Source organism: Delphinapterus leucas, chromosome 16 (genome assembly GCF_059928025.1).
Source record: "Delphinapterus leucas isolate spDelLeu-1000000601 "Yukka" chromosome 16, BTC_Dleu_Yukka2, whole genome shotgun sequence".
Taxonomy (NCBI): Eukaryota; Metazoa; Chordata; class Mammalia; order Artiodactyla; family Monodontidae; genus Delphinapterus; species Delphinapterus leucas.
The window spans coordinates 16,654,297-16,670,128 of NC_143144.1; the positions used below are offsets into that span (position 1 = coordinate 16,654,297).

At 43.2% G+C, this 15,832-nt stretch overlaps 1 protein-coding gene across 6 annotated transcripts in view; it reads right to left on the minus strand.

The window, feature by feature from the left end:
* Positions 1 to 9,201: 9,201 nt before the first annotated feature.
* RHOBTB1 (Rho related BTB domain containing 1) overlaps positions 9,202 to 15,832 on the minus strand; it is a 68,244-nt gene continuing 61,613 nt past the window's right edge. For 4 of the 6 annotated variants that reach the window (XM_022560573.3, XM_022560581.3, XM_022560572.3 and 1 more), the window contains 3 exons: positions 12,937 to 13,025; positions 10,176 to 10,281; positions 9,202 to 9,633 (listed from right to left, as the gene is read on the minus strand). In XM_022560573.3, coding sequence (XP_022416281.1) covers positions 9,464 to 9,633; positions 10,176 to 10,281; positions 12,937 to 13,025 — 365 coding nt within the window. In that variant the 3' untranslated portion in view covers positions 9,202 to 9,463. Of the gene's footprint in view, positions 9,634 to 10,175; positions 11,959 to 12,936; positions 13,026 to 15,832 lie in introns of those variants that run through there. The other 2 variants (XR_004024817.2, XM_089897530.1) reach the window with 2 other exon arrangements.

Sequence of the window (15,832 nt, forward strand, 5' to 3'; positions counted from 1 at the left end):
TTGTATCGTATTTTAGGTTCCACATATAAGTGATATCATAAGGTATTTGTCTTTCGCTTTCTGACTTACTTCACTTAGTATGATAATCTCTAGGTCCATCCATGTTGCTGCACATGGCATTATTTCATTCTTTTTGATGGCCGAGTAATATTCCATTATATATATATATATATATATGCATACATACACACATATATGCCACATCTTCTTTATCCACTCCTCTGTTGATGGACATGTAGGTTGTTTCCATGTTGCTGCACATGGCATTATTTCATTCTTTTTGATGGCCGAGTAATATTCCATTATATATATATATATGCATACATACACACATATATGCCACATCTTCTTTATCCACTCCTCTGTTGATGGACATGTGGGTTGTTTCCGTGTCTTGGCTATTGTAAGTAGTGCTGCTGTGAACACGGGGGTGCATGTATCTTTTCTAGTTTTCTCTGGGTATATGCCCAGGAGTGGGATTGCTGGATCATATGGCAACTCTGTTTTGGCGGAGGTAACCATCTCGATGACCAGAAGCTTGGGTGAAGTGGGTGGAGTTCCTGTCGGTTAACTGAACGGGGGTTAATGCAGGAATCGGGCAAGGAAGTACAGAGAGTGGTCCAGGCAGTAGCTTTCAAGAAAAAGATGTCACATAATAAAGCAAGCAGTGGCAGAGCTTTTCTTCCTTGCTCTGAGCCCTGACTCCACCTCAGGCTCTCCTTTTCTCCCTTTGGTTAGCTCAGTAAAAATCAGGCAGTGAATGCCGTGGAAATCAAGCAGTTGGTATTGAAATAAAAATTTTAAAAGACTTAAAATCTTTAGACTTTGATCATTTCCTCTGGACTGATTCTGGTGTGTGTAGGGAGATGGTGGGTGTGTTGAGGGAGAATCAGAATTGCCATCCTGGGCTTTTTTCCGAAATTGCTGTAAATCTAGAAAATGCTGTGTGGCAGAAATCTGTTGAGGTTCAACTAAATCGTTATTAAATTTGTTTTGCACAATCTAGGGGAAATTCAATGATGCCCTTTCCAATAAGGTCTTGGGTACATTTTGGGGGAGGATGATTATGTTTGAGATTCGGTAATTTTGAAAAATTAATCCAAGATGAATTTCTCTTCTGATGCTCTTCAAGTTGATTTCTGAAGCTTTTTGACAGGAAGCAAAAGAGGATGCAATGTTTTGTCAGCACACAAGACTGCCATCAGTGTGCCCCATCAAACAGTCCAGGTTGTTTTTCAGAATTTCAAGATAGAGGTTAGTGGCCAGAGTAACCTGACGCCATTAGGTCCATTTCACTTTTCTGGGTGTCCCTCCCCGGCTTTTGTGTTCTGCTTAGCCTTAACAGCCTACACCCGTGACTCACCTCAGAGGATTTCCTACATGCTACTGGAGCCACTTTATTTTTATATTTTTTACAACTCATTTTAAAAAATTGAAGTATAGTTGATTTCCAATGTTGTGTTAATTTCTGCTGTACAGCAGTGATTCAGTTATATATGTTGAATATAGTTCCATCTGCTAGACAGTAAGACCTTGCTGTTTATGTATACATAATAGCTTACATCCGCTAACCCCAACCTCCCACTCTAGCCCTCCCCCAACCCCCTCCCCCTTGGCAACCACCAGTCTGTTCTCTATGTGTGTGATTCTGTTTCTGTTTCATAGATAAGTTCATTTGTGTCATATTTTAGATCCCACATATAAGTGATATCATATATTTGTCTTTCTCTTTCTGACTTACTTCACTTAGGATAATCTCTAGTTGCGTCCATGTTGCTGCAAACGGCATTATTTCACTCTTTTTGTTGGCTGAGGAATATTCCATTGTATATATGTACCACATCTTTATCCATTCCTCTGCTGATGGACACTTCAGGTTGCTTCCATACCTTGGTTATTGTGAATAGTGCTGCTGTGAACATTGGGGTGCATGTGTCTTTTTTTTTTTCCACTCTGTAGATTTTTACTTGCACCCTGTGTGCATATATCTAGGGCACAGAGGGCCACCAACATGCGCCAGTACAGTGTAGGAACCCTGCCTTACATCCATTAACTTAAACCTATCTTTAAGATCCTGCTTTGAACAAAAAAGAAAGCTTAGAAGGCAATATGTTGAGTGGGAATAAACACTGAAATATAGCAATCATGTCTTCAACGTCTACAATTGTCTTTACGTGCCAACTAACATTTATGCAGCCTCTTACAGATCTTTTACCATGTAATTTAAGTTTTAGAAGCTTTGATAAAATCACTAATAGTATATAACCATGCAGAAAACACATCACGCTGACAGCACAGAGGCAAAGATTTTGCACAGCTTTCCACATTGTGCAGGTTACACACAATACAATATCAATCTTATTCCTAACAGATCCTGAAAAAGATATTTCAAGGCCTGGCTGTAAACTACAGTACTTTATATCTATATTCTTAATAAAAATAAAATCCACAAATCTTAAAAAGGAATTTTAAATGCAGGGCTATATTGAATTGGTAAACTGCAACACAAACTGGCACAACAGAGGTAACTGAATACCAGTCTCACTCTATATGATGCAAGCATGCTACTTTCCCACTAATTCTTTTTTTTATGTAGTTATTTTTTTTAACATTTTTACTGGAGTATAATTGCTTTACAATGGTGTGTTAGTTTCTGCTTTATAACAAAGTGAATCAGCTATACATATACATATATCCCCATATCTCCTCCCTCTTGAGCCTCCCTCCCACCCTCCCTATCCCACCCCTCTAGGTGGTCACAAAGCACCAAGCTGATCTCCCTGTGCTATGCGGCTGCTTCCCACTAGCTATCTGTTTTACATTTGGTAGTGTATATATGTCCATGCCACTTGCTCACTTCATCCCAGCTTATCCTTCCCTCCTCCCATGTCCTCAAGTCCATTCTGTAGTAGGTCTGCGTCTTTGGAGTGCATGTATCTTTTTGAATTATAGTTTTTTCCAGATATATGCCCAGGAGTGGGATTGCTGGATCATATGTAATTCTACTTTTTGTTTTCTGAAGAACCTCCATACTGTTTTCCACAGTGGCTGCACCAACTTACATTCCCACCAACAGTGTAGGAGGGTTCCCTTTTCTCCACACTCTCCCCAGCATTTGTTTTTTGTAGACTTTTAAATGATGTCCATTCTGGCTGGTGCGAGGTGATACCTCATTGTAGTTTTGATTTGCATTTCTCTAATAATTAATGATGTTGAGCATCTTTTCATGTGCCTGTTGGCCATCTGTATATCTTATTGGCATAATGTCTATTTAGGTCTTCTGCCCATTTTTGGATAGGGTTGTCTGTTTTTTTTTGTTCAGTTGTCTGAGCTGTTTGTATATTTGGAAAGTAAGCCCTTGTTGTTTGCGTCATTTGCAAATATTTTCTCCCATTCTGTGGGTTGTCTTTTCGTTTTGTTTATGGTTTCCTTTGCTGTGCAAAAGCTTGTAAGTTTGATTAGGTCCCATTTGTTTATTTTTGTTTTTATTTCTATTGCCTTGGGAGACTGATCTAAGAAAACCTTGGTGTGATTTATGTCAGAGAATGTTTTGCCTATGTTCTCTTCTAGGAGTTTTATGATGTCATATCTTATGTTTAAGTCTTTAAGCCATTTTGAATTTATTCTTCTGTATGGTTGGAGCCACTTTTTTCAACTCGCCAACACAGGCCTAAAATGCTCAGAAATTTACACTAATCCCCTCCCCTGCCCAGAGCACTTAGCCTTTGACTATCTGTGCAGGAATAGGAAAGCCAACTCCGAGGTGTAGTTTATACTGCAGGGCACACCTCAAGACCAGACTGAGAGGGGGATTGTCTGAAACTGTGCCCCTGCTTGGTTTCTTACCTTCCTGCTTCCTTCCGCCGCCCATGCTGGTCTCACCTAAGGGCACTTCCTAAATAAATCACTCGCCTGTGACTCTCTGACTCAGGGTTAGCTTCTGGGGAACCCATCACCTTCCCCATAAGACAGTGTTGTGAGAATTAAATGAGGTAAGTGCATGTAAAGCACTTATTGTTTGGTCCCAATATGTACTAAAAAATGTTAAATATTATTATCATGGTTCTCATGTCTGTGTTTTGGACTCTGATAGATTGGTACCAAACTTGGAACATCAATCCATCGGGTTGGGCACTGTGAGGAAATAGTGGAAGAAGACTGGAAGAGCATGTGAAAGTGCATCTTAGCCTCCCAAGGCCTCACCACCCTGGCTACCTATGCAAATGTCAGCAAAATGGGTGCAAGGGTACCCGCAGTACAGAATTTGCTGCGGAGAGAGTCCACCTTATTATTATTATTTTTTAAAAGATTGGTAAGCCCATTTCTCTAAGAGTTGGAAATTTCAAATGTTTGGCCATTTACTATGACTACTTACTTTTAAAGAATTCTCTCCAATACAAAAATTGAAAGATATACTAGTGGTGGTCATGAGGTCCCAGCATCCCAGTGGGCGTGAGGCTGGGGGAGAAATCACAGTGGTCTGAACACCCTCCATCTCATGAATTAAGTAGTGTTGCTCTGTGGTTCACCACCCAGAATGGAAAACTAAGTTTTATATTCATGTTGATATGACTCACAGAATTCAAGAGACTCTTTGAAAAATCTGTAGAATTTGTACTGGTAGGTTACTTTTTCTTTAGACTTCATATGTGAAATAAAATTAGAAGGCAACCTTCAATGCATATGCACAAGCTCTCTAGGGATTTATTTATTTTTTTGGAAAGGTTTATTGCAGGGCCAAGGAAGGAGAACATATGGCTTGTGCTCAAAAACCCTGAGCTGTTTGATGGTTTGGGGAGAAAGGTTTTTCATCTCTAGGGTTTTTTTTTAAGGCAAAAATCAGTAATCTTAGTATTCAAGGGGCTTTTGAGATGTCATCTCAAACTTGGCTCAGCCAAGTTTCACTTTAGGGTGATCCAGCCCTTATTCTATGGAGAGAAGGGAGGAACAGTGAGGGCAGTGTCTTCTTGGAAAGAGCCATACTCTCCTCCATCCTCCTACCACTTGCCTTTTCTCTTTCCATAGCTCTTATTTTCTAACTCTTTAATCACTGTCACGAAGCACTAAGCAGCAAGGCTGGCACACAGCTTGAGAAATGCAGGAAAAGACAATACTGTTCCATTTTGTAATGTGCAGAGTTGTCCTCTCTCCTGGATTTCTTGCCTGGGTATTTCACATGCGGAGTACATAGGTTTATTTACTGAGTGATAACTATGTGTCAGGCACTGTTCCAAGTGCTTTACATAAATCATCTCACTTAATCTGCACGAAAAACTCAGTGAAAGTTGTTTCCATTCTTTTCTGGATGACTAAAGCTTGGAGAGGTAGTGTATCTTTTCCCACACCAGTTAAACTTAACATTCCATGGGTATTATCCCTCCAGTTGGGACTACCATGAATCATCAAATCAAAAGGATGTTTATTTTTATCCGATTGGGAGGAAACAAAAAAAAAAATGCTCAAACTTTGGTTGGCATCCAAGCAGAGAGATATGAAGCACGTTCTTTTCTTATTGATCGCCTCCTCCATCTAACCATTCTTGTCTTTGGGATTGAGAATGTATTCAGACTCAAAGAATTTAAATACTCCTTCCATGGGGCCCCATTTGGGAATCACCCATTTCATCTACATTCTGGAAATGCATGTCACTTCCATGTTCTGTTCCTAGAGAACTGGTGAGCAACAGGAGGGAGTTGCTGGCAAGTCACTTCATGTCTCCTACTGTTGTTTCTAACACTTTCACGTCTGTGGATGTGCAACTGTATGATTGACTTGTTTCCACCCAAGAGTTATCTGCTCCCAAATTATTTCCATATTTTGTAGACTATAGTCTGTAAATGTCTAACTGACGAGGCACCTGCACATGAACCAGTGAAAAATCCCGCATCTAAATGGCTTAAGTAAAAATACCCAACTTAAAGGCACTAGCAGCACAGGGTGAGATTTTCAAATGCAGCCAAAGGGAAGAGCACGGCTTCTCCTCTGACAGGAGGTCAGCAGCATTGCCACACCAGTGCGTACATCACCTGCCTCCTAATTGGAAATTTAAGACAGCAAAGTCTTCATCTGAAAATTAAGTCATGAGATATGGAATAATCTCATAAATTAGCACTTTGGAAGGAAGAGGTGCATCCAAGGCTCACAGTGCTTAATTCAACTTCGGTGGCTCTGGTCAGTGCCCCTTCTCCCTCTTTATTTTTTAAAATTGTGTTTAGCCTTTTTTTTTTTTTTTTTCTTCCGTGTGTTGTTTCTTGATTACTTACACACATACACGCACACACAGAACACATTCTCCCTGGCTAACTTTTAAGTCTACATCTTCTATGCAATAGTCACATTCTTCTAGAAAAGAGGAATTATTGCTGCTTGCCCACTGGCATCCAATTAAAGAAATCCCCCATATATTTCCGTAAGAAAAAGTCTGGTAAATCTTTAGCTTGCAGAAAAGCATTCATTTCAGAAATGCTGCACTCATTAAGTTTCCAAATTCAGAATTCACTTTGTTTTTTCCTCTGACTAGTAGAATTTATTCTACTTAGCCAGTGTCACAGTGATGAAAAACTGAATTTTGACAACTGATATACCATACAGTGGAAGTAAGTGTGAAAAAAAATCTTAGAAGCATAGAATTCCTGCTTTTGAATGTCTATAATGAAAATACTTGAGTCACCTCTAAACCAGTACAATTTGTGGTTCCTATAATGCTGATATAGGGTTGTTGAAATCCTTGATGGTTTGCCAGGCATTGCCATAGGAGAGATTTAGACCAAGACTTTCTATATGTAAGACCCCACTGGTATGCGTTATGTAAAAGGTGTCTGATCTGGACCACCCACCTTTAAAAGGTGTGTAAATGTATTGGAAACTCACTGTCTTTTTCCTGCGGTTATTTTTTATAGTTGTCAACTCCTTTCCATGGAGTCATAGGGAATTTGCCGCTCAGAAAATCCCCCCTTGTGACCTCACTGGAGACCATTCTTCCTTCTGAGCTTGGGCAAATATTACACTACCTAGAAGTCCAGAAATTTTTAACAGATTTTTCCAAAGGCTTTTCTCAGATCTGCTTCTGAAGAAAAGACTGATCTTCATGAGTCCACCAATGCAAACTTTGACTTAATTGCTGGTGGAATCCCCCAAAATCCGGTTATAAGAAGTCCATTAGGGGAAAGACATCATTTTTGTTTTTTTCCAGAACTGTACCACGTCTAATGACATAACCATATTAGCCAAGAGCCAAGATCCAGACCCCTCATTTACATCATGGTATTGCACGCTGCTGGCAATACTGAAAACAAAGATGACGGTCATTCAAGCTGCCTGGTTCCTAGAGGACACACAGCCCCCATGACCCAGCACCTTTGAAGTTTTGACAGTTTTTTTTAAAAAGCAATGAAAATTACACACATGATAATGATGGTAGTCCTTAAAGAAAAACTGGAGGCATTTTATAGCTAAACGATTTTACTGGCTTTTTGTGAAATAAAAAACACAAAACAAACCACCATGGTTAAAAGGCCATAATCAGCGTTAACCAAATGAACCAGCCACTTGGTAACAGTAGCTGATAACAAACACTAGTGGATATTATTGCTTATACCCAGGTTCATTTATATGTCCATTACATTTTGGCAAGATTACAATCACATGGGAGCTTTGGTTGTATAAATTCCATTCTGACTACTCATGGAAAACTCAACTTCTACCATTTTATGACGGGATATATGCCGATTCTTCCACTCATTCTGTCTCCTTTCTCCTTCCATTAATGACTTACAACCTACTGACCCCAAATTAAAGTAGAGGCATTTACAATCATCCCATCCTTCCCTACTCTACTGCCCCCTCCTTTGTCATGAGAGGGTGATAAAGGAGCCTCTTTATTGCTGGGCCTCTCCCAGCTTTTGAATCTGGTGTGTATCCCCTGCCAGTAATAAATGTCCATCTGTAATCTGGATAGATTTTCAAATATATTTGGCTGTCAACATTGGAGTTTGGATTCAACTGTCTCTTTTGCAACTTCTGAAAGCTAAAAAAAAAATCAACAGCTTTTAGCATCAGTTAATTGACTTCCTGAAAGAATAAGTCCCAGCCTCCACCATACAACATCCCTTGACAGGTATGGAAGTGTGACCTTAAAATGCTCTGCGTGAGTGCTGTAACATTTTAATTTACAGAGAAGCAGTGATTGACGGCCTCTCAAAACTCCCCTGCTCAATACTTTCTATTTTAACACTGAAAACTCAGAATGACAAAGGGTCAGAACTAACTCACAATAGCACCGTTTCCTAGACTCTTGGAGTAAAACTCCCGTCTTCGTTGGAGAATGCAGTGACCCTAGACGACCCAGCCTCCAGCTTCGTGCCTTCACAGGCCCCGCTGAATTTCAGCAGGGGTGGGTGGTCTGCCTTGGTATACTTCTGCAGCAACGTGAGTTTTCCCTGGGAAGAGTTAAAAATATGGGTCTTACAAAGTGAAGTTGGCCGCAGGTGAGAGACCTGAGGAAGCCTGTTTCCAGTGGGGAGGTGTGACAAGCCTGCAGACGTTGGGACAGAGTCCGGGGACCCTTTCCCTTGCCCATCTCGATTCAAGTCAGTGGAGAATCTGCATGCAGAAACACGGCAAGATCAAGGAACACTGAGAGATGTACATCCTAATACAGCAATCCGAACACCAATGCTCTTACGGTATCGTCTGTATTCAGGTCCACCAGAGAGTTTGCCCTGGATAATGCTGGGATTTAATAAGCCCTTCTAATGATTATAAAGATTGTCCTTTAAGTCTAGATGTTTTATACAACAGAAGATGTGATATCACTGTATTTTACATGGCACATATAACCATATAATTACTAGCACTTACATGGCAAATATCATAAATATTACACATTCTTGGAGTTGACTTTGTAATTATACCGATGCTATTCAGCAGAACAAAGATGAAACACTCCCTAACTTGCACTTTGGGGAATTTCATTCCAACCCTTTACTTCACGACAGAAGGATAACCCTCTAAGTAATAACGCTTGGTGATCACATGGGCAAAAAGAATCACAGGGCGACTTCATGGTTAATGTGTGGCTTGTAAAATAAAGTAATACACAGTATTTTCATTTACAAGAGACCATATAAAAATATTTTCCAATTTGGAATTCGAAACGTGAGAGCTGGATTTTTTTTTTCCTTTGTATAAAAAGAAATGAGATAACGGACTAAAGTTTTATTAAGCCTTCTAACAAAAAATATACAAGTTTAAGGAATGCAGTGTGCGTCAACTTCCCTTTTTGTCCAGGCTCATGGATGGTGAGCTTGTGCTTTGATCCCAACAAAGATAAATGCATGAAAGTGGAGGAAGAGCAGTGCCTGCCACCTGAACTACACCTTATCTCTAACAGTAAGACCGACTTTACAGCAGTGCTTCGAAAAGTGGTGTGTCAGATTTCTGCTTTTTTTTTTTCTCTTCTGCCTCAGGCGACCGCTGGAGATGAATTCCAGAAGCACCACTTTCGTCTCGAGTGATGTTTATTTAGTGCAATATCTTCCTTCTCTCTTTCCCTTTTCACACGCTGGTAGTGGTCTTCCTCCTTCAGGTACCACACGGGGGGCCAGCGGTGCCGCTCAAAGTATTCCTGGTTGTCTGGGGAAGGAAAGATGCCAATGATGATACCTGCTCTTTATTCATGGCTTCTCTGTGCTAGTAGGTTCTGTGCTTAGGCTTCTTATATATGATGATCGTGTGCTCAACTTAACTACCCAATGGGCAGGGACTGTGGGTAGGGCCAGTGGCAGACTGTGACACCAAAGTTTTGAGAGGTAGAATCACTTGCCTAAAATCACACAGCTGGACACAGAGAGCCTGAACCCAGGACCCCTTCATTTCAGAGCGTAAGCTCTCTCCCAAGCATGCCTCCCTGGACAAGGGCAAGCCAGCAATCTCTGCTCGCTCCACAGCAGGGCATCCTGACCGCCCCCTCCGCCCAGATCCCCCCGGCCGTGAAGTTCTCCAGAGACGATTTCCAACCTCCAATTCCTTGGGTCACGTCACGTGAATCTGTGACTACCGTACAAGGAATTCTCCATGAGCTGGGGGCTGCCCGCGTTCATTCTCGAGGGCAGTGAAGGTAAACCCTTCAGTCACAGGTGAGGGGAACTGGACAGATGGGGACCGCACGGCCTCACCTGCAGATTTCGATTTGATTTCCTTGCGGAACTTGGAACAAACACTGTTGTAGTTGGTGCAGATGTGGTGCAAACACCAGGCGGCCAACTGGTGGGCATTGTGAAACTGCAGGGAAGTGACCAAAAGGGGGTCAGACTCTGTTTTCTAAAGTGGGGCTACAAAGAAAGAAAAAGCCACGGGACGGGTCAAAGAAATAAAGGGCCCAGATGACTAATTCGGAAACCTCTTGTTTTGACTACAGGGTTTTGACTCTGCCCATGGTTCGGACGCCAGCCACGTGTAAGCGTTCGGCACACTCCTCCCCGCCCCCCCCCCCCCCGGGGATATGTGCGCTAAAAATAATCACTGTATCAGATCAGGAGTCTAAAGTATGCCTTGCCCTCCTCTTCTCCCCTTCCACCTGCCCTCTAATGATAAGTGGCCGTGGCCTCTGGAAGGCACCAGACCACAGGAGAAAGCAGCGATGTCATCTCTGTTTAAGGAGCCTCGGCAACAGAATCCGCCGTGTTGCATGTCGAAGCTCAGGTGGCTGGGGCCAGAGATCTAAAACAGGAGCATGAAAGATCAGTGCAGGAGCACGCAGCATGTGTGCCTGTCCTCTGCCTGTCCTCTGGTTACATAAGAAGAGCAGGCAGTGTGGGTGGGGACGGAGGGATCCAGACCCTCGATCCACCCTCTCCTTTCTGAGCAGATGCTCAGGACAGTGGCAGCTGAGGAAGCCGTGACTGCAAAACACCCGATGCTCAAAAATCCACAGTCCACTCCCCATTCCCTCCCCCAATTTGGCAGGTCCCCCCATCCCTCACTCTTTCTGTCCAGGCCCCTTTCAGACATCCATTCTGTTGTCTGTTGCTCTTGAAGTTTCTTTGAGCAGGTGAACCCCTGAAACCTACAGTGCGCTTCCTCCAGGGCCCCCCATCAGTGCCCTCAACAGAGGCCAAGAGAAAAGCCAACGCCCTCAGAAACTAACTCAAGAAACTCTCTGCAGATCACAAGCCCAACATGACAGACAATTCTAGCAGGTGCTTCCAACTTCTCTTGATAACAGATTTCCTTCTGCAAGTCAGAGCAGGGCAGTGCAGTACTGGCGTTGGCTTGTACCTGCTTAAGAGCATCACGGGGGGCATCCCTTCTGTACTCTGAGCTCGGTGACTTCAAGTTGTTAAAGTTGGCCAGGTAGGGGTATTTACACCCCAGAAACTGGAAAATGCAACAGATCAGGGTCCCACCTGTCCCCATGCTGACTGTTAAATACTTACCCCTTGGGTTAGGGTCTAACAAATGAGCTAAGATGTGGGAGACTCTGTCCTAAACTCTTCCTGCCACGGCTTGTCAGAGCTTAGCAGGAATCATATTATTTCTTTGCAGGGTGTATGTGTGGGCGGGGTCGGGGGAGGGCACGGGGTGGGAATACACAGCAAACAAATAGACACAACTGTAAATCATTACCTCAAGTGGGCTGGCCCTATATGAAGTTCTGGGTCATCTGATTGTTCTCGAGGAGGAATACTTACTGGAGAGGGCACAGGTCATAAGCTGTCCTCCAGGCCTGTTTCAAAACACCCCCAAATTCCCATTTGGACAGTGTTGATGGGGGCTTGCTGATTTGACTTGTGATTGATGTCTGTTCTCAGTTTTAACTGGAACCTCTGTGAGGTTGTTTTTCACATTGGATTTTAATAAGTTGTGCTTGTGTCTGTTTCCCTCAGTGGCCTAGGACGGCCCCAAGGGCAGAGAATCTACCGTGTTTGTATCTCCATGTCCTCTCGTCTAGGGTGGTGCCTGGTACAGGGGGAGAAAATAACAAATCCTTGTTGAATGTTAAGTCAGAGTGAGCAGGTTGCTGTGAAGTCCTGGTCCACCGTTTTCCCTTCTGAGAAATCTGGATTGAAACTGCCTGACCTAAGACTTGGTAAACCACTGCCCTGAGAAAGGGAATGAAGAAAGCCAAACCTAATAGGCCACAGAAAAAACTAAAGAGTTTATTCTTAGTTCCTTCAGAGTGTAAACTCATTGCCAGTAAGTCTAGGCCAGGGACTAGATAACTCTGCATATGTGCCTTGTATTATGAGAGGGCTTCCTCTCTTTGGTGCTCTTTCTGGAACATTCTCTCCCACCTGATTCTCAAAATAATCTGTAAGGTTGACAGGGTGTGAGTTACCATCCTTATTTCCTACAGATGAGGAAACTGAGGCAGAGTTTAGCTTTGTGCATTAAGTAAGTTATGTAGTGACAAAGCCGAGGCTGGATCTCAGACCCTCTATAGAGGAAGGGGGCAAGTGTGTATGGGGATTATGGAACCACGACGTCAACAGTAACAAGTACTGATGTAAAAAAAAAACCCAGGAGAGCTGCAGTGAGACGTGAGGCATCCATCACTGGACTTCGCGAAATTCTAGAAACTGTCTGATCTCGGCCAATCCGTGTTTGAGAATTCAAAGAAGGAGAGAGAATGCCTTCTCCTCCCATGCCCTGAGTTGTTCTCCCACATGTGAAGCTGGTGCCTCGGGGCAGGGGGAGGGGGGCACAAGGGGGCTGGCGTGTGGGTGGGGTCCTTGTTGTTTTATTCAAACAAAGCCCAGCAGGGTGAACCGTGCATGAAACGTAAAACTCTCAGATCTTCTCGTTGCACACAGTGGGGGGCCTCTGTGACTCGGTGGTGACATCTTTATTTAGACAGATGCAACAGTGGAATGTTTCATCAGCGTTAAACGAACTGGTTGAACACACTGAAAAGGTGAAAGGCAAACTGCTACAAACCTGGGCCAATTCCAAATAAGAGAGCACTTCCCCATCGATGCCCACGCCACTCATGGCGGCCCTGGTCAGCTCCTGGACAGCGTGCTGCTCTGGGGAGGAGAGAGGGAGCGGGAGAAAGTTAGTGCCTGGAGGCCGTGGCCCGGGAGCAGCCACGAGGGGAGGAAGCACGGGTCACAGCTCCACGTGAACTGAAACCAGGGCCCACTCTGCCGCGCGCCTTTCAGCACGGGGAGTCCTGGTCTCCAGCCAGTGCACCAGCGACTCCGGGGATACTTGTTAGCCTTCTGAAATATCTAGAGTCCTCCAGACCTTCTCTGTCCAATATGGTAACTACTGGCCACCTGAGACTATTAAACTTAAATTAATAATTAAAAGTAAACCAAGTAAAAACTTCAGGTCCTCAGCCACGCAAGCCGCATTTCATGTGTACTGGCCAATGCGGACACAGAAAGTTTCCATCACTGCACATAGTTGTGTTGGAGCGTGCTGCTCTGGACAGGCCAGTACCTGCCTAGAATCCTCTATTTTTTTTTTTTTTTTTTTGCGGTGCACGGGCCTCTCACTGTTGTGGCCTCTCCCGTTGCGGAGCACAGGCTCCGGACGCGCAGGCTCAGCGGCCATGGCTCACGGGCCCAGCTGCTCCGCGGCATGTGGGATCTTCCTGGACCGGGGCACGAACCCGCGTCCCCTGCATCGGCAGGCGGACTCTCAACCACTGCGCCACCAGGGAAGCCCTAGAATCCTCTAGACTCCGTCATATCTTCCTGCTTGACAGTTTCCCCATTCACATCCCTCCAATTCTCAGTACTCTCTGACCTTGGAGAGACTGAGTAACCGGAATGAGTGCAAATGGGGAATTAAAATTGTGAATGTGTACGTGTGTCTCAGCAGCAGCAGACAAGGAACATGTTCAACCTCTCAGATTCCAAAGGCTGGGGGGAGAACTTCAGCCAGAAGTCAGACAAGTCTAGATGGGAGAGCCATTTCTGCTTCGAAGCTGTGTTCCAGGCTTCTAAGATGAATTCAAACTGGGGTTCTGAGACTGAGCTGTGTCTTGCCTCTGTTAGGCTGTTGCCCGCCTCTAGCACTGACGTGTGCGTACAGTCTTGGCCCGGCATTTTCTGGCTCCTTGATGCTGACGTATTCTTTTTTCATCTTTAGCACTGCATCTATTCTTCTAGCATATGGTCCAAATCATGCTTACTTTCTGCTCTGGTTCTATCGATACATACTTACTTGTTAGTCAGTACGCCCCCATCTGGTCAACAGGGTATCAAGATTGGGATGGTTTCTTTGAAACAAGCTTCCCCAGCTCGATTGACAAACAAAGAACCATTGGGAGCTAAATCTCCCAGAGGAGTCACTGGGTTTGTTTGTTTGTTTTTTTAATAAATTTATTTATTTTATTTATTTATTTTTGGTTGCGTTGGGTCCTCATTGCTGCGCGCGGGCTTTCTCTAGTTGCGGCGAGCGGGCTTCTCACTGCGGCGGCTTCTCCTGTTCTGGAGCAGGGGCTCTAGGCGCACGGGCTTCAGTAGTTGTGGCGCACGGGCTTAGTCGCTCCGCGGCATGTGGGATCTTCCCGGACCAGGGCTCGAACCCATGTCTCCTGCACTGGCAGGCGGATTCTTAACCACTGCGCCACCAGGGAAGTCCAGTCACTGGGTTTTAAATTTTAGGGAACTGCAATATTTCTTGATACTCATTTAACACTTTGCCTTGCAAGGCATTTTCACCCCAGAAACTGACTTTTAAACACTATGGCCTAAACACTCTATACTACACACCAAACACTATATAAAGGATTAAAGGAACCACCTTAGGAAGCTCTTTACTAAATAATCATAACAGTTAATAATAGCATTTAATAAGAAAAGTAATCATACATAGAAGTCTATGGTTCACACAAGAAGGTTTCTTTGGGTCAGTTTCTTTCATGGAGAAATCAGTCCCATGTTTTCATCACCACACTTAATATTTAAGCAAAAATGGCACTACTTCAAGATTGATCCCAAACCTTGTTCAACAGATTTGCCTCCAAATTACTTTTGACTATTTAAAAAAATTCAATTTGTTTTCAAAGGACAAGTACTTGTAAAAACTGGATAGTCAAATGGCTTGGGACTCTTACTTCTGAAAAAAAGAATTGCCCATTGCAGCCTCCTAGAGTTAGTATTTAAAAAGCAGCAATACTCATTTGAATCTATGACTTCAGGTATATTGGTTAAAAACCATTTTAAAAAATGAATAGCAATACTTCAACCATCTCTTGTTATCCAACTGGTGAAGAAGGGAGGTAAGGAGAAAACATTGATCTCCAGTTGGTTGAGTGTAGTAGAAACCTGGAATACAGAGAAGTAAATCTTTTCTCTAAAGACACTGGCAGAAAGTCAAGGGCAGATATGACTGGTTGGTTTGTTCATACATTCATTTTCATTTAATGATTCAACAAATCTTTACTGAGAACCTCATATGCTCAGGCACTTTTCTGCGTGCAGGGGATAAGCCAGTGAGCAAAACAGGCACTATTCTGCTTTCGCGGTTAACAGGAGTCAACTAAATGTAGCAATAAACACCCTTATTGCTAATCGAAACCTTTGGTGAATGAAGCACAAGGTTTAAATTCAAGAAAAGAAATATTCGAAAGCGTATATCTTATTTTGACCTGCTTTGGCTCACCAACTGAACAAATCTAGAAATGATACATAAGATTCTGTGAAGTTAAAGCAAGTCTCCCTTTTTCCCAAAATGGTCTTGACAATGTCAGAACATTTTCTAAAATAGCTTTAAGAAAACCACTTACATAACGCTTACTAGGTGCCAGACACTGTTCCTAAGGACTCTCTCTCTCTTTATATATATATAATCTCTTAACTCATTTAATCTTCATAACTCT